This window comes from Pyxicephalus adspersus, chromosome 1 (genome assembly GCF_032062135.1).
Source record: "Pyxicephalus adspersus chromosome 1, UCB_Pads_2.0, whole genome shotgun sequence".
NCBI lineage: Eukaryota > Metazoa > Chordata > Amphibia > Anura > Pyxicephalidae > Pyxicephalus > Pyxicephalus adspersus.
The window spans coordinates 48,555,796-48,574,868 of NC_092858.1; the positions used below are offsets into that span (position 1 = coordinate 48,555,796).

General features: G+C 36.5%; 1 protein-coding gene across 1 annotated transcript in view; it reads left to right on the forward strand.

Moving 5' to 3' along the window:
* Nucleotides 1–19,073, forward strand: part of VWA8 (von Willebrand factor A domain containing 8) — a 197,537-nt gene that overhangs the window by 81,168 nt on the left and 97,296 nt on the right. The window contains exons 22-24 of the mRNA XM_072410304.1: nucleotides 6,144–6,220; nucleotides 16,356–16,431; nucleotides 17,108–17,243. Of these exons, the coding sequence (XP_072266405.1) occupies nucleotides 6,144–6,220; nucleotides 16,356–16,431; nucleotides 17,108–17,243 (289 nt within the window). The remainder of the gene's footprint in view (nucleotides 1–6,143; nucleotides 6,221–16,355; nucleotides 16,432–17,107; nucleotides 17,244–19,073) is intronic.

Below are 19,073 nucleotides of genomic sequence, written 5' to 3' on the forward strand. Positions count from 1 at the left end.
CCTACTGAGTTGGGATTGGTTAAGGTAATTTGATGGACCTCCCAACTAAATTTGATATAAGACTCCCTTGCTGGAATCTAAATTTAGGGGTCAACCAGAGGTCCAGCTGGGTTATCAAACCAACCCATCTGTTTGATTATGCATCCATCTTCTGCTTGATGGATTAATTGCCCCTTGAAGGCCCTACTGGTAACCAGTTTGTTATGGGAACTAGATCTTGTGTACTGGCATGTTTTATTATCTGTTTTGTTTATTGTTCCTTGGTTGATGTTTCTTGATAACTACTGATAAGACATCCCCTAGGTGATCCAGATGGCCAGTACAAAGAAAAACAGGTTTTATGTTTGCACACAACATTCCTGTACCTCCACACATACATTATATATACATTTATATCTATTCACATATATCTATAAATACATCTATATATATATATATATATATATATACCTCTATATACATATCTATTTACATATTCATAAACAATCTTGAGGTTCAACATATTTGCTCTTATTTAGACTTTATTGAACTAAACTGATCAACCAAAACTTTTCTTTTCAGTAACTTTTTGGGCCATAACACACACATTGTTTTTGTATATATAGATCTTTTTTTTACCTCCCCATTGAAGGAAACCTCTGGTTATACTTAAACCTAAAAGGGATTAGGTACTGGCCAAATAACAGTAGGCCAGGCTTGAAATGCCTACTACAGGAATTTCTCAGTTTTTGTACTAGGAAGATGGATATCTTTTCTTAGGGCTGGAGATTTAATACTTGACTCGCATTAGATATGTTTTTTTTCCCAATTCAAGATTTAGCTGCAAAAAGTCTGTTTGAGTTCTTGCTAGCCTGTAATCCGACTCCAAGCTCCTGTCCATTTATAGTCCTTGTGGAAAATGAATTTTTTTTAGCATACAACATCATAGGTATAACACCTTCAGAAATTCCTCAGCCCTTAAAACCTGAGCTTTAAAAGCCATGCCATTTAAGCCAGTAACCAGGAAGTAAGGTGGTAAATTGGTCCTTAAAGCAGCGGAGCTCATGGTGTAATTATGTCTTACATGGTACTGACCACTATCCGTTAATTACCTTTGCTTGTTAGTACCATTAGTTTTTAACCTTGTTTTCTAGAGTGTGAGTGCATTTTGGGTATCAGCTTTTTCTCTCAGTTTGTAAACGTGCCACCTTGATTTCAGTGCACACGTTAAGTCCTTTATTGCCTATAGAGGTGCAGGTAGTCCCCTGTTTCTTACAATACATTTGTTGGATTTGGCTGTTTCTCTCATTCCTTGATTAGACTTTTTTTTGTATGTTCTGAAGATGTAAGACTTTATATGTTCATATGGGAATATAAGTAGGTTTCTTGTAAGACCAAAAAATCTGTTCTTGGAGTCCATTGGGAGTCACATGTCCCACCACTTTGCATTTATAATAATGCTTATGGTACAAATTTGCTTCTAAACTGAGATATAATAGTGGGAATGGTAGTCTCAGGGCTGGCCTATTTATTACAGCAAACCTATTTTTTTTCTTTTTCTAATTTTTTTTTAAACAGCATACTATTTTAAAAAATAATGCAGCATTCAAGCAGGACACAACTAAGCACTGAGCTTCTGTCTCACTCTCATTAATTAAATGAGTGCATGAAAAAAAATGTAAGGATTTCACAGGCTTAGTTTAAAAATTCAATCCTATTTAAAGGACATTTTCTTACTTTGCCAGAAAAGTGCATACGAAGGAGGGGACATCAGAGAACAAATGCATGTATATTCCCAGGATAAAGCTATTCCTTTTACATGTAAAGAGCTTTTTGATGAAAGTATAATTAGGATTCTTTCCAAGCCCTGGACAAAATGTAGACCCAGAATATAGCAAAACATTTGTTATGTAGCAAATATTGTTGTACAGTAGTGCGCTTTCTAGAGACTCAAAATAAATAAAATAAAAAAGAGGCGAAGAGGCAGGTAAGTATGTTTTATTGCAATTCATGCTGCTTTAAGCCGGAACTGAGCCATATTGATCTTGTTCATCTGGGTACAGCTTTTCTATTCAGTAGCCATTGATGATGTAATGCTTGCACATGTGCGGTGCATTTTCATGCCACTCAACTCTTCTTATATCTTACAGATGTTAAAAAACACAATTGCTAAGACTAAAAAGATAATTGATCAACTTTATCTCAACAGTTGGTGGTTTTTTGGATTGTAGTAGTGCTTTATAATACCTGTAAATTTAATTTTTCTGGGGACTCCATTAGTGTGATGTCTGAGATTTTTTTTACCAGGTACCTTATCTTCCTTAGTGTGACTATTTTCCCATTTTTATTGTTCCATTTTATATTTACTGTATATTAGAAAATATACAACAAGACAAACTATGTAGCACACAAAGTTAGGCAGAAACATTTTAGTTGCATATACAGTATATACATTGTATGACATCAGATTACTACTGTTTGACCCTACAGCTATCCCTACAGCACTGCCTGCACTACACTGACACTACTACAGTGGCTGAATGCAGTACTGCTTTGTACCGCTTTTAGACACTTTTTCTGGCCAGAATCATACCGGAGGGAGGTTAAATTTAGTGGTTAGGTACGTTAAGTAGTATACCTACCTAACCCCTAAATTCTTACTATGGTATTTGTTTACTATATTATGGCTGTTGTTGATCTGGAACTGTAAAGTTCCTTGCCAGTAGCTGCAGCATTTCCCACCCTCGGCTTATACTCGAGTCAATCCAATTTTCCTGTTTTCCAAGGTAAAAATAGGTACCTCGGCTTATGCTTGAATCGACCTGAACGCGAGTATATACGGTAGATAATTATGGCAGGCTTCACTCATCCAAACATTAAAAACACATTTAAATCCAGGGGCTAACTTAACTCATCATGTTCAATTTGTACTTACAATCTCTTTTTTTTTTAGTGAACTGCCCCTAAAACAAAGTTGTGCTTATCTGGTCTGCATTTTTATGTTCAAATCTATGTAATGAGTTATTTTAAATTTTTTTTTACAAATATTTGTATTCTTAATCTAATCTTGTTGCCATTGGCATAACGCTGAACTCAACCCTGTCCTTTCTTTACCAGCTGGTAGAGAGTCCTCCCCTTCGTTGAAAACATTAATTCCCATTTCCCTGCTCACTGTGCCTTCAACACCAAAAGTATTAAAAAATGCAGCCTTGCTCATTTTGGGTTTATTGATTGCAAGCAACATCAATCCCCCTGCCACTGACTAGCACTCTGTGGCCCTCCTCTTTTACCAATTTGTCACCTGTGGTGCCTATCAATTACTTATTTGTTGTCTGTCAGTGTGAGGTATGTTCTGCATTGTTAGTGCTGTAATAGAGAGGCAGTGCTGTGGTAAGTAGCTGAACAGCTGAGACCTCCTTGTCCTTAATAAAGTTTTTCATCTTAAAGATTTGCTGTATGCAGGTTGTGCATATCTTTGTAATCCTATTTATATATTTTATATGCCTTCTGTTCTGGAGATGTATGTGCAGAAATACAAAGGCAAAATACAAAGGAGTTGTGTTTTTTCAGATCCTTATCTCAGATGCTGTGCATTTATATACCCCAGTAGGTAGCCATCTCAAATCTGTTAGGTTGGCTACGAATATCTGTTGCGTAGGCATTACAAATCTGTTACATTTAACCTTTTGTTTATGTACCTCAACACAGCTGCAGTTTTCATGTTCTTTTATAATATTACTGTGCAGACCAAGCCACTTATTGTGATGTGGGTGGTGGCAGTGGATTTGATAGTTCTTGTCACTACTGATTCCTGTATACAGCAGAGCCGCGGGCTTTTAAGCATTAACAGAGACAGGAGTTGTCAGTTTTATTACCAGCCCACAGCCCTGCTTCCTTCTCCAAAGACCCAGCACCAAAGACTTTTGGGAGTTGTAGGGTGCTTCACCAGAGGTGATGTACAATTTGCTCTTCCCAGCAACCATTGCAGATTAATAAAATGGAAGCAATGTGATGAAGTATTTCACTAAATAAATTGTAAAATAAAAGAAATATATATAATGGTAATGTCAAAGATCCTTCTACAGTGAATATAATATATTTTGACAGTGTTACACACCCCAAACACAGATAATCTAACAATGTAATCAACAGAAAAGACACATAAGATCCAAGGTTAATTGGTGCTTGATTTGTAGAACTTGTTCATTCCATCATTAGCATATATGTCTTTTAAGGCAACTCTTAACATTATCCCAGAAAAAAAAGTTAGAAGCCGACCTAGTATAAAATGATTAAAAATTATATGATAAATCATGGAAAATACATCCCACTACCAATTGTATGACCTATTTATTCTCACAGATAGAGATAGAGCAAGATAGACTGCATTTTGTCATCTATACTATGAAGTGTAATTTTATTTTTGTTAAGAAGAAAACCATCACCTTTGGGTGATCTGTGTAGATCACAAGGATTTTTAAAAAGCACAAGTTTCCTACCCTTATTGTTTTGAAAAAATAGCTTTTTGCTTCACCCTGTCCTTTATTATCCTTTGCCAACTAATTTCTGAATGTGACAGTCTGGTTAAAATTCATATTCATTTCTTTCCTATTCTATATTTTCCCCTTCTTATTGCATTCATGCCTAAAATGTAATTTGTATCTTAGTGCAACTTCTGAGAAAATTAGTGTGCAGATTGCAAAAAGCAGGAAATGACAATTCTGCCGGTAATATGCAGAGCACCTTCAGGTTGTTGTCATGTTGCATTGAACTATTTGAAAGTTTGTCCTATAATAAACATTACTCAATGTTTTTTTCTCTATTTTCACCTGATAATTCTTTTTGTTCTAAGGTGACAATGCTCATTTACCTGTCTGTAGAAAAGCAGTGTTGTCACCCTAGGGGAAAAAATGTGTTTAGACTTCCCCCTTCCTCATCTTCATAGTGTAACAGCTGGTCAACGAAAACCCAGGGTTTTATCCAGGATGATAGGTACATTTGCCCCAGAGACAGGTTATATGCAGAGTATTTTTCTGTGTAATTGGACAGTTTTCCTTTTGACCTGAAGGGGTTGCTGAAGTACCTGGCTGAATGACAATGAGCCTCTTCGCCTGGGGATGATCAAGTGTAATTGTCCCAGCTGAAACCCATCCTGGAAATTAGGCTGTGGGTATAAACTCCCAGCCTTCCTATTCCTGTGTCTCTGTTCTTGACTTGTGAGCTGGGAGGAGGGCCAAGGTGAACTATGAGTAAAGAGACAGACTATATTTGGAAAAGCTGTATGGTTAGGGCCTTAGAGTCCTGCGCAGCACTAGCTTGGACAGGATTGTTAGTAAAGGGATCTAACAGTTAGAGGCCAAATGGCCAGGCTTTATTTTGCTGTTTGCTTATTTTGCTTGTTTTTTTGTAAAAATGCTATTAGTGAATAAAACCTTGATGCACTTTTAACCTGCTGGCCCTGTTTCCTGTTTGAAAAATCCCTGTTGCTACGGGGGATCTCACAATATTTATACAGGATGACACTCTCTAGCTCAGTGGTTGCCAACCTTTTGGACTTCACGGACCACTAATTTCACGAATTCCTGACCGTGCATGCTCGGGAAGCCGTGTGTCACTCAAAGGGGAAGAAAATTCCATCAGAGTGACGTCATGATGCCAGAACCTGCCCTTAATGGGAGAGTGGCTGGGTTGTGTCCAGAGACACATATGAGATCCATATGAGAAACATGGTCCGCGGCTCTGGCCGGTGCGCCCCCTCGTAACGGGGTCCTTCTCCTAACCACGCTCCGCGGACCACCAAAATTTTCCGCGGACCACTGGTTGGTTCTGCTGCTCTAGCTAACGAAGAGAATCAGGCAGGGCTGTTATACCTGTCTTAAAAAAGGACTGCAAATCGGACTGCTTTGGAATTCCAAGAAGTTTAAAGTTTTTTTTTTCTTACTTATTACGTCTTGAATAGATATAAAACACCATCAATTTTAAAAAATAAAGAATCAAATAAAAGATGCTCATTTTCTGGGTTCGCATATACCTTATCTGTGTTGTTTTGCAGGCTGGGCTTTATTAACATTATTAACATTAACATTTATTACATCGGAATGCACATATTTTGCAAATGTGTCTTAGGTCATGAATAAAAAGTAATGTCTCTCTTTCTTTAACAGGGAGTTGGAAAAAACAAGATAGTTGATAGGTTTCTTCATTTATTAAATCGACCCAGGGAATATTTACAGTTACACCGGTGAGTACAGTTGTTACCAAGGTTTTTTTATTTTGTGCAACACTATGCTGACTTCACTGAATTGCCCAATTGCTCATTACAAAGTCATTAAAATACTTTTGTTGACCACAAATTGCCAGACTTTTCCTTTTTTGCCTGTCATCATCCAGATACTACAGTTCTTTTCAATCAGATTTTGATAATATGATTTCACGGTAAGATATAGAAGGGTTTGGCAACTGATCACAGAGCAATTGTGATGTTAGTTTATGTTAATCTGTACTATTGGTTGTGAACAATCTATGTATCGGCGTTGTAATCATATACAAATTAGTCTGTCTATAGTGAGCATGCAAAATGTGTTTGAATTAAAGTATACTACAAAGAGCACATTGCAGTGGGAGCTGTATCTACTAAAGTTGTTTTGAAGACTGAGATAAATTAAAGGAATTTTCCTTAAGCCTTTGGTAATCCTCTGAAATTGAGAATGCCTTAGACTTTCACAAGCAGCTGATAGCAATCCCCTCTTATATTGTAAAGAAAGCTAGTGAATGATGTGAAGCTCTGAGTTAAAGTTTTGCAATCATGTGGAAACTAAAATCTTGTTTATTTTTTAATTGCATTTTTTAATTGCATATTTTTTACACTATACGAAGAGAATTTTTTTAGCACATTTAGTTGAGAGAATTCTTAATGATGATACAGCCACCTGTCTATTAAGGAAAAAAAAAAAAAAAATATATATATATATATATATATATATATATATATGTATTTATTTGACTTTGTGTCTATAAACAATTAGAAATTGGGATGTTCCTTTGGATATCTCTGTTTCAAGTTTTCAGTCTTTGAGGCTACAAAGAGCTAGCCTTGTCCACTTCTTCTTCCCATCTGACAGCTTGGCCCTCTCTGTCTTTTAGAAGTCGTGATACTACGTATGTATGCATCTTTCAGTTTTTGGAGAAATCTCCAGCTACACCATTTTCTCTATACCCTCCCTTGGCCAGACCATTTTCATTATTCACTAACTACATTTTATAAAAGCTATGTTTGGACCTTACCTTTACCTGACCCAGACATGTTATCTTCTCTTTATTGCCAAAAAGGAAGGATACGTTAGTGTGACTTTCTCCCAAGATCAGATGTCCAAACTTTTATTGCTTCTCCTAGTGTTTCTTATTAGGAACTGGGACACAAACTACCAATAGTATCAAGTTCTCTCTCTCCTGTGCGATGTTGCCTCCGGCTTGCTTCTCTATATAGTTTCGGATTGGCCAAAGCACAAGCCCTTTCTAGGAGCGTGTCCACCAGTTACTGTGAAACTTTACCAATTTTCTGATTCCTTTTAAGCCAGGATTCTTCTTTCTGAATGATATTCCTAGGAAAGTCTACCAAGAATCTCTTCTTGTCCGACTCAATGCTGCCAAGGGGTGCATTTCTTCCCTCTGCTTGCTGTTGACTGGAGTCTCCCACAGTTTGCCAGTGGTTTTCCAAAATTGGTTAAATGGAAGATCTCACCTCTGCTTTGGTTTTATTAGTTGATATGTATGTCCTATGTGGCTTATTCACACGTTCCCTCACCAGATATTACTCCAAACGACTGAATATATCAGTGTTTTTCTTGACCTTTTTAGCATTGAGGGACCCTTGTCTTTAACTTTCAGATCTCAGGGAACTCCATCTATTTTTACCATATCCACAGCTCACCTGACCTGGGAGTCAGAAATAACTCATTGCTCAAAGAACTTCCGAAGGAACCGTGGTTTAGAAACACTAGAATATATTATAATCTGGAGTAACTCAGAAGTCAACAACCAAACTCTTTTTTTTTCTCTTTTTCCTCTTTATCTCTCTTTTTCTCTGCTTTTTTCTTTTCTATCAGCCTAGTATATTTATTATTACCTGGAAAATCTAATTGTTTTTGGAAGTGTGTGCCAACTTTCTTTTTATTTAATTTTCTATTTATGTAAGGAATTGATACCATTAGACAGGTAAATGTAACTTTTTTTTCTTGTATACTGATAGATACTGAGCATTTGTATGCTATTGCTCTTATTCATCATTGGCCGTACAACTATACTTTTGTTATTTGTGTTCTCCCTTCGAGTTCTTCTGAAACGTTACATGAAAAAAAGAATGTTTGGCAACTTTGTGCAGGGCTCAAGCATGGCCAGCAGGATTGATATCACCAGTCTCCTTACTCCTTACCCTATAAATTTTCATACTGTCTGCATCAAAGGCAGAAGCTGTTAAGGAGCATTCTCCTTAATTCATAATTACAATAATAAATGCCATTACAATATATATTGAGAATGCACTGGCACTTATGTTTACATGTGCGCCTTTGCGCCGGTGTCTCTGCGTTATATTATCTTTGGTAAAGTAAATAATGCCATTACCGCTTCCAGGTTAATATTTACAATTTATAGTAGTGTTGCTCAAATTTGTCTCCATTCAAGTACAGTTCAGATCGGTTTCATATTAGCCCCCCTCAATGGTTGGTGGTCTTTTATGTGGCAGGACAATGGCTTACGAGTCTAATATTTATCTAGTTACAAGTTTGTAACTACGGCAACTGTCAGGGTGTAAACCCAGACAACATACCTGACCTGTGAGCATGTTACTGTTAACAGTGGTCAGCGGCTGCCTTCTAGATACATTGCTTTGTTTAGCTTAAACAACAAGTTTGATTTTATTATAACTGAAACAAATGTGGGAAACTTGGGCAATCAGCCTGAATCCCACCAGCAGCACTTATTTCTAAACCCTTGGCTATTTTCTGGATAAAAGTTTCTTGCAATGGAGCACATTCTCTTAACTAGTTTAAATTGTTCATAAAGTGTAAACACATCTGTATTTCCTAAAGCACAAATTGAGAAAAGTTAATTGTCAATCCGAATGCTAACCTGGAGTCAGAGTTCCCTTATTTTGTTTTCAATAATTTTTACTCAATTTTTAATTTTTAAATATAAAACATTACAAAGTCGAAATAAGCATAGTTGAAACAGGCAAAAAAAAAAAAAAACAGTAGCAATCAGTACAGCTTTGACATAGTAAAAACTTCTATAAAAATAACAATAAAGTGCATTAACATTTTTGCACCTAAATAAACATAGAACAAGACCAATAACCATAAAACTAATTGCCCATAAAACAATTGTCACAATAAAATGATATTACAGTGGTACAGCACCCAGTAGACAGGAAATAGAAGATCCAATGACTGAAAAGATATTCCTACTCACACCCATGAAACATCATTACCAACTAGCCAAGAGCCCTCCCTTCCCACTTCAGCTTTCAGCAGAAAAAGCAAGTTGCGAGTCGAGTTGCAGGTCGCTGGGCAAAACCCCCAAGTCGAGTTGCAAGTCGTTCATTAGGCAACTTAAGTTGGACTCGAGTCCAAGTCCTGCGGGTATGACAGGTATAGCTTTTCCTATCTTGTAATGTCTCTGCAGCAATAAAATTTAGGGGGAGTTAGTCACAGAAGTATCCCACTTATTCATGAGGTAAAAAGAACATATATTTATTGAGGTTAAAAGAACATAAGTGGACATTTATATGTGGCAAGACACCATGGTATGGTAGGAGTGATAACATTTTGTAGGCGGGGCGGGCCAGGCCAGGCCACAAGAGCCCACTTATTCTACATTTCCCTTCCTCTACTTTTAGAGACATTGGGGTTCACAGAAGATAAGTGGCCAGATATGTGAAACAGGGTAGCACGGTATGACAGGTATAGTTTTTCACATCTTGTGATGGCACTGTAGTGATGAAATGTTAGGGGGTGTTAGAGTCCTGCACGTGCAGTTACATTTACCTTTTCTTAGAGAAATTGGGGTTTATAGAGAGTAAAGCTACGTACACTCTTCCAATTATTATCGTTTGTAAACCAACGACGAACGATCCTGCACGATATCTGCGAACGATCGTATAGCACCGATCCTGTACATACAGATAAGGACACGATCTTTCAAAGATATTGTACACACGTATATATACACACAGTATATATGAATATATATATATATACACACACATACACTCACATACACAATACAGCCTGTATCGATCAAATGTTCGTTCATCGCGCATGCTCAGAACATGCATGATCATTTACATTTTACAAACCATTTTTGGCCAATCGGTCGTTCGTCGTTCGTTCTTCGTTCATTTCCAACAATAAAAATTGGACGTGTGTACGCAGCTTAAGGGAATCTGGGACAGGGTAGCATGATAAGATGGGTATAACATTTCAATAGGGAGGGGGGTTGGGACAAAAGGCATTTCCTACTGGCTCCCACATTTTCCAGTTGTCAAATCCTTCTGTTCCAGAGAAACTGGAGTTCACATAATGTAAGTGTCCAGCTATGTGTAACAGACAGTCCATCAGCTGCTGCAGATTTCATTCCAGGCGGCAGTGCGTGGTACTGAGCATCTCCCCCAAGCCAGAGTTCCGTGGCATGAGAAAGGGGTAACTACACAGCCAACCTGAACGCAGCCTTGAAGTTTTGTGAACTTTAAGGGGCACCACAGCACACAGACAAATGGCAGTACTCTAATGTTCATTGCAATGAGAGTGGTCCTCGGGGGGTCTTCAACATGCAAACTTAATTTGGGGACCTTGTTCTTGAAATAGCCCCACCTAATGTGTTATTAGGATTCTATGCTTGTGACCCGTATCTGGCAACTTGTTATGTTTATGGGGCTTAAATTTGGTTTATTAGCAGCTCTTATGGTCCCCTGTGTACCTTGAAGTCCATTGTGATGTTTTTCAATCTTTTGTATATGCATTTTTGTATGCATTTTATATCAATACAATGTAATGCGACTGTTTTTGTAATATTACAAAAGTTTCCTTAAAATCATTATGAACATGTTAAAGATGGTACACTTTGAACCCATCCATTACTGAATTTGCCTAAAATGTATCATGCCATAATGTTTTATAGTAGGAAAAGAAAGCCACTGTAGCAAATTATAAGATTGTGCCTTATAAATATCTATCTATCTTTCTGTATATTCTTTCTTGTGTAGGTGGCAAGTACACCTGTCACATAAAATAACTAATGGCTATACTTCAGTTGTTTCTGTTTTTCTGAGCATAACCCATTACCACATTGCCTTTTCAGCTGGTGATATTAGCTTTTAACTGCTATTTCCAGATCTTTGAAAATCAAATGAAGAGATAATTAGCTTTTTATCTCCTTGTAATCTATTTTCTTCTTACAGACAAGCCTCATTACAAAATCCAGTAACTTGCTACATCTTAAAAAAAAAAAACCTTTGAGCGTTAATGGATTTATTGTACCTCTACTACTCTTAATTAAAATGTCAGTTTAAAGCAGTATCCTCATTTACATAGAAGTCTACCTGTTATGCTCTCTAGTGCCACCAACAGTATTTAATGAGAGATGTTTGTTGGTTCAAAAAACAAAACCTTGAACAAGATGATTTTTATAATGTACATTGTGAATATAGTATTTTCATACATAAAAATACTATAAAAAGGATAAAAATACTATACTCTACAGGTCAACTGTATACAATAAAGGGATTTTAGGAAAACTCAATTTCACATTTTCAATTTATCTTTATAGAGGAACTTCTTTAATATTAGACAGAAATATAAAAACATATAACAGTTTACAATTTTTTAAAAAACATTTTTTCAATCTTTTTTTATTAAGGTTTTACATTTTTATAGCATACAAGTAATAAACAAAAAATATATACATTGTTCAACATATAAAACAGTTAACAATAGAGACGTAAAGCAGAAAGGAATAGGTGGGGGGGGGAGAAGATTCAATATCAAATGAAACACAACCTAAATTGCATTCTAAACTTGATTTGCTTGCAACCAAAATTATACAGCCGATATAGTACAAATGTTATCTCTGAACAATTACATTTTCTAGATTAAAGTACTACTTACAGTTGCTATTTTTCATATGTAAATTTCAAGGTCACAATAGCTTAATATAGCTTATGATATTATGGCTCAGTTTGTGCGTCTATAAATGCAGTGACATAGATTTCCAATATTGCATTGGGGATCATTATCAGAATTTATAGGAAAAACACATAGGGGAAAAACAAAATAGGGGGAGAACGCTTTTAGCCTCAGCATTCTGGAGGAGGAAACTAGGCCAGGAATGGGGGGTGGGAATATGTTGGTGTAACTATATGAATATGAAAGGGGGGTAGAAATAAACAAGCAAGACCCCCCGAACGCCAAATATGGTTTTCTCCAACTATGGCCATAATGTCTGGCACTGGGGTGTTTCTTTAAACCAGTCCTATACTGACCATATCATTTTCTATTTTTCCATTTGATCCTCATCTTCCGCCACAAGCCGATCCACGTGCTAGATCATTTCCAGCTCTATTAACCAGTTCTTCATGGAAGGGGCCTTTGGCTGTTTGCACACTCTGGGGGATGACTGATCGAGCTGCTGTAAGAAAGTGACAAAGGACATTTTTTTAGCAGATTTAAGTGACCCTGGTATCATTGACAACTGGGTCACTTTGGGTTTATTAGGAACATCTGACCCTGTGATTTTATAGTTGTATTATCGTTTCCGAGAGATGATTCACTTCTGGACATTCCCACCAGATATGTACCATCGTGCCCCTTTGAATTGACAGCACATCAGAGGTGACCCAGGATATACATACATATTCATATATTTGTAGGGCAGGGGTACCATCTGGATAGAATTTTGTCATTGGTCTCCTGTGCTTTACACGGGAGTGCTAATTTACGCGTTAGGGTAAATGCTTTTTCCCATTCTGATACAGAGATTGGAGTCCCAGTGTCAGCTTCCCAGTATCGTGTATAGGTAAGCATTGTATTATCCGTTTCCTGAACCAGGATACTGTAAAGCTGAGATATAGTGTGTTTGTCTTGCGAACTTAAAGGTTCTCGAAGGGGGTACGATTTCTAAGTATTGTGGGTGAGTTGAGATTGGAAGAAACAAATGATGATGGCTTTCTACAAATCCAGAGATCAAGGGATGACAGGGAGCGCAAGCGCCCGTTCTGTAAAATATTGTGGACATGCCGCTCTTCAAGACCAGAGAAGATACACTTTTATTAGTGAACCTGGGTGGTCCAGCAAACCTGAAATATATCTGGCCCGGGATTGAAAAACATTACTAACAAATAGCAAATGACTTTAAGGAAATCCCATTTTTGCTGGATCACCCAGGCTCACTGATGAAAGAGTATATTCTGCAGTCTTGGAGAGCTTTAATATATCAAACCCAATGAAAGGAAAACACATTTTTAATTTACCTAATAATAAAAAGGTTACTATTTTTGTATATTTTATATAAATGTTTAAATTAGTAAAAGATGCAAAAATCAAAACACTATAATATACACAGTCAACAAAAGTCACACATAAGAAAACTACAGCAGTAGGTCTGAACATACACTATTTACCTTTCTTTTAACAAGCAGCTATTCTTGGTTTCATGCATTTATATTTGGTCGATTGGATGGGAAAACATTATTTGTACTGACAAAACCACTTACTGGAACTAACAAGTAGTTGGATGTAGCTAAAATATTAGAGAAATGTTTTACTATGCTTTATTTTCAGTGTATACATATTAGTGGGAAATGTTTTATTATTTTGTCTTGGTTATTCCCAGTTATCATTATTGTATATTATGTCAGAAGTTCTGTCTTAACTGATCACTGTCTCCTTAATAGCTTGGTTATTACTATGAGTTGTCAATATTACTATTGACATTTATACACATTCATTTAAAACTAAAATAGGACATTGGGCCTGATTTATTAAAGCTCCCCAAGATGGTAGATAGACTGTCATGGGTGTAAATGGATGATCCAGCAAACCTGGAATTGATCTGGTCCAAGATTAAAAAAATTTGCAAACTAGCAATGATTTTTAGGAAGTCCATTTCAGGTTTGCTGGATCATCTGATCTTTCTTGTATGATAGTGTATCTTCCTCAGTCTTGGAGAGCTTTAATAAATCAGGACCACTGTCTTATTTTAGTTTCAAATATATATTTTCTGTTCTTGAGTATTGAGTATCAGGATGTCACAAGGTCCTTATAGACATATAATATAGAGAATGGAGATTTGTATAAAATGAGGTTTTTCATCACCTTCGGTTAGGGCTATATAGGTGAGAGACGTAAAAGAGTGTATGAGGGTAAGCGGGGGAAAAGAGAAAAAATACAGAAATGTTGAAACTAATGAAAGTAGAATAAAGAGTTAGATAGGGGCAGAGAATGTAAACAAGGGTAGGTGGACAATAATTATCTGCTTTTCAGCTGTTTGTTGTATAGAAACTTGATGCACTGAATCCAATAGATGTGGAGTAAAAAAAGGACTATGAAGACACTTCTGTATTAATGAAAGAATCTCAGAATCAACTCTAAAAGGCATGGCTTTCCACTTAACCTATTTAACTAGAGAATAGGTGTTCTTGTTTTAGTTTGTGTAAGACTTGTAGCAGCAGTCATTTCAACAGTTTGCTGTTTTTGGTTATTAGACTCTTAGGTAAAGAAAAGAAAATTATGTAAGCCCTTTCTGGAGGAACCTAAAGTGTGTCAATATTCTACAATCAGCAGTAGAAAGAACACCTTTTATGACACTTTGCCCATCATGCCAGTGATAAGGTTTATATGTTAAAAGTAGTCTTGCATTGCAAAGTGTTGCATTGCCGTACTGACCCCATTGCTGCTGCAGTTTTTTTTGTTCATCAGTGACAGGTGTTCTTCTGTAACCCTTGTCAGCATCATTAGGACATCAAAACAAACATTCTGATACTTCCTGTTTCCTCCCATTTACCATTTGTTGCTAGTGCTTTCTTACCTAATACATCATGATGAAAACATAACTGCTAATTGTAATTTGGTTTCCAGATTTTGTCAGTAGGAAAGGTTCCATTATTGGAATTCAGTGCTGTAAAATAATTCTTGTACGTTTAATAAGGGAAGTTTAAATCCATCACTTCTTCCTGTGTACAGTACTGTAAAATAACAGGTAGTGTATTAAACTATGAGCATTGTGCCTTAAAACCTTGGCTGCCAAGGCAGATCCACTAAGGGTAAATGCATGCTGCAAGTTATTTTGAGTCTGGACTGACTGAAATGCTAAAGCTATACAGAGGCTGCACGACTCCAAAACACTGAAATTGTTTATTAAAGATTACATAATAAACTCTCCTTTTCCTTGATGGATGTCAACACAGGCGGGTCATGTTGTTATTTCTTTAACAGATTTTAAGCATAGGCGGCCAAGTCTGTATTCCTACATTCTTAAATTGAATGTCAAACATAAATACAGATGGACAAGATTCTCTTTGGAATTAAAGCCTAAAATGCTGTGTACGATCATTTGCCATCTGTTTATTGAACACTGTGCCAAGAAATAGATTGGAAACATGAAGCACTTAATATTTTGTAGTGTTATGGATCTCAGCAAAATATGCTGTTCAGCACTAAAATGCTTTAGATAGGACCTGCAAGAATTCTTGTTAATTGGGAAAGTGGCATATGGTCTATAGTAAGGTGTCTATATATTATTTATGCACAGTTACTTTACATTGTGATTGTAATATACGGGTAGAACATTAATAATTTGTGGTTTTCCTTGTGTTTATAGATAAAGTGCTTCACAGAGAGAAAGATTTTAATTAGTACTAAATACATACATTCATAATAACAGAGAACATGCAGTGTTACAATAGGGTTGAATAGTGTTCTTGGTTTTTGCTAATCTCCTGTTCTCAAAGCTACAGTCCACAGTACAGTACAGTACAGTGTTTCTCACCTGTCCCTATTGCCTCTCAACGAGCTGCCATCTTCTGGGCACAGAACTTTTGTTGTGTCCACAGCCCTGCGCTACTGTCCCCCCCAGGATGTTTAGCAAGCAGGTCTGAGCCTGCGATGGGAGAGTGGGCTGGTTCTGGCATCATGACGTCACTTTGGGGGAAGTTTCTTCCCCTTTGTGTGACACACGGCTCCCGAAGCATTGCACGGTCAGGGTTTAGTGGTCCAAAAGGTTAGGGACCGCTGCTCCACAACTAGTTATATTTCGTATGCAAATAACATAGTTTCAATTCATTAGCTTTTTCTCGTTTATTAATGAATTTGTAATTCTGTCTGCAGGGATACAACTGTGCAGAGCCTGACATTACAGCCATCTGTGAAAGATGGTATAATAGTGTATGAAGACTCACCTCTGGTATGTATAATAATCACTATTTAGAAGTTTATAGTAAGTATTAGTTATAAATATCTCCAATTAGAGGGATGGGAGTGCATTCAAATAACATAATTCTATTTAATTACCTAATTCTAAAAAAATCTTAGAAAATTAGAGACTTCCATTGCTGAACTTTTTCTGTAAATGCTAGTTGCCTGGCTACAATACTTAGGAAGACTGAGCTGGAAATCTAGGTTTCATCCCTCACAAATGTTCAGTGATAATTCTTAATATGTTAGATACACTTAGGTGATGGCGTGTCACTTGCAGTTTGTCAACTGTGTAAACTGTGAATTGATAAATGGTACACTTTAAATTTGTTGATTAAAAGAGCAGTCTTTTGTACATTACATGTTTGTCCTTGTATTCCTCTTAAAATTTGTTGTGCTGCTCCAGAGTTTGCTGCTTGATGAAATGATCCCTGGATCTTTTAATCATAAGCTCAGTTTAAACTGACCAGGTTACTTAACCATGGCTTCTCCAATAAATGTTTTTTTTTTGTATCTACCTGCATAGTGTAGTGACAAATACATTTATTTGTAAGTTTATTAAATAGTTCAGAGGGTAGACTTGGCTAGTTGTGGGGATAATTAAGGGTAATTAAAAACCTATTTTCCTGCTCGTTTTTTCCTTCATTGCTTTGCTTTATATGTAGGTTAAGGCTGTTAAAAAAGGCCATATCTTGGTTATAGATGAGGCTGACAAAGCTCCCACAAATGTCACTTGTATTCTGAAAACCTTAGTAGAAAGTGGAGAGATGATCCTGTCCGATGGGAGGCGACTCATAGCCAGTAAGTAGTGTTTGGATGATGTTATCTGTATGTTAAACAGGTCTGGATGTACCCCCTCACTCCTGCTTCATTCAATCAGCCAGTTTAGGGTTTGAAATTGACTGAGACCCTAGGTGTTCTTTGTTCTTTATTAGCCTTACATAATTATTTCAAATCCTGACAGCTCACGGAACACAATATTGCCAGTGCCAGGTTTTTGCAGTGGGGAAAGTGGAGAAGAATTATAACATTATCTCAAGTTTTTATTGCTGTCTTCAATTCCTGTTGCATTAGCATATATCACTAGGATATTAATGGATAAAAGCAATTTCCCACAGCGGGTCAAAGAAAAACTGATGTAGGTTTTAGCCCTTCCCTACTCTATCCAATACGAAAAAGGTTTTTCCGAATTAGAATTATTTTCAGCCCTGACTGGAATGTGGACCTGTGGGTGTTATTTTGATATACCTACACTTTATTTTTCACCATTTCAGTGTCATAACAAACTAACCCACCTTTTATGCATCTGTAATTCAGTGTCAGATACTCTGTATATATTTGAATATCAGGATAGCTGTTAAAACAATTCACTAGATGATTACTAAATGTTAGACAACATCTTTTTGTACAGCTGACAAAAGATTTTTCTTTTAGCCTTGGTCATGCTGTCACAGTTACTATGATGCATGTTTTTCATATAAACATTCCTCAGTATTTGCATAGACTTCAGCTTTCAAACAGTAATCCTTGTAGAGTATTCTGGAATTAGTGTGAAATCCCAGGATTTCTCAGATATAGTAGGTTTTTTTTTTAATTAAGTGTCTGCGTGATGGGCTTGTGGTGGCAGTGAAATCAGATCACAAATCAGTAAAAAACTGAGGGATTTGGTGACTCAGTGCAATACTGATGAACCATTAATAGGGTGTTAAATTACATTGTGGAGGGTCATATCATAAGGCATTTTCCCCTCTCTATGATCTCAAGACACGCCACAATAATTACCCACCATTAGTAAATACCAAAGTGATATAAATATTGCTATTTGTTAGCAAAAATATCTTTTCCCAACACTAGTTTATATTTTCGTGCTAATACTTGTGTGTTATATTATTAAAATATTCTATATACAGCCACTGGTTTAATGAAAGTACAGTACAAGGTTTAATTTTAATATTTTCTGAAGAGGTATTTTCTGACCCAATATGTAAATCATGTTTTTTTATGTAGCAAATTACTTATCATAAAAGGATATATCTTTTGTAAAATCCTGTTTGGAGAGTTGCTGTACAGTGTTATTGTTAATAAGTATATGTTGTATTATTAAAGCTTGCCATTCCTATGAATATATTAGGCTCCGATCCTGTAATTCTCACCCATTTCCTGTGGACTGGCAGGGCGGTGTCAGCGTGGCCGCTGATAGTTTTCAGATGAAGTCTGTTTGACGGTTACAACACAAGGAAGGAATTGGGAGGCAGTGGGCCAGATTTGACTAAGCTCTCCAAGACTGGAATAGATTATCATGGGTGACTCTGGGTTATCCAGCAAACATGGAATGGATCTAGTCCAGGGTTTAAAACATTTGCCAAATAATAGCAAATAATTTTAATAAATCCATTCCAGGCTTTCTAGATCATCCATGTTCTCCCATGATAGTCTATCTTTTCCAATTTTGGGGAGATTTATTAACCTCCTGAGCGTTACACTGAGGTCTGGATTTCTGTACCAAAAGCGTTACACTGTTTTTCATGAAATTTTTTTTTTTTACATTTTAGACCTGTAAGTTACAGAAATATGTCCGAACAAAGGTCTAGTAGATATCATGAATATAAAAAAAAGTTTGAAACACACAAT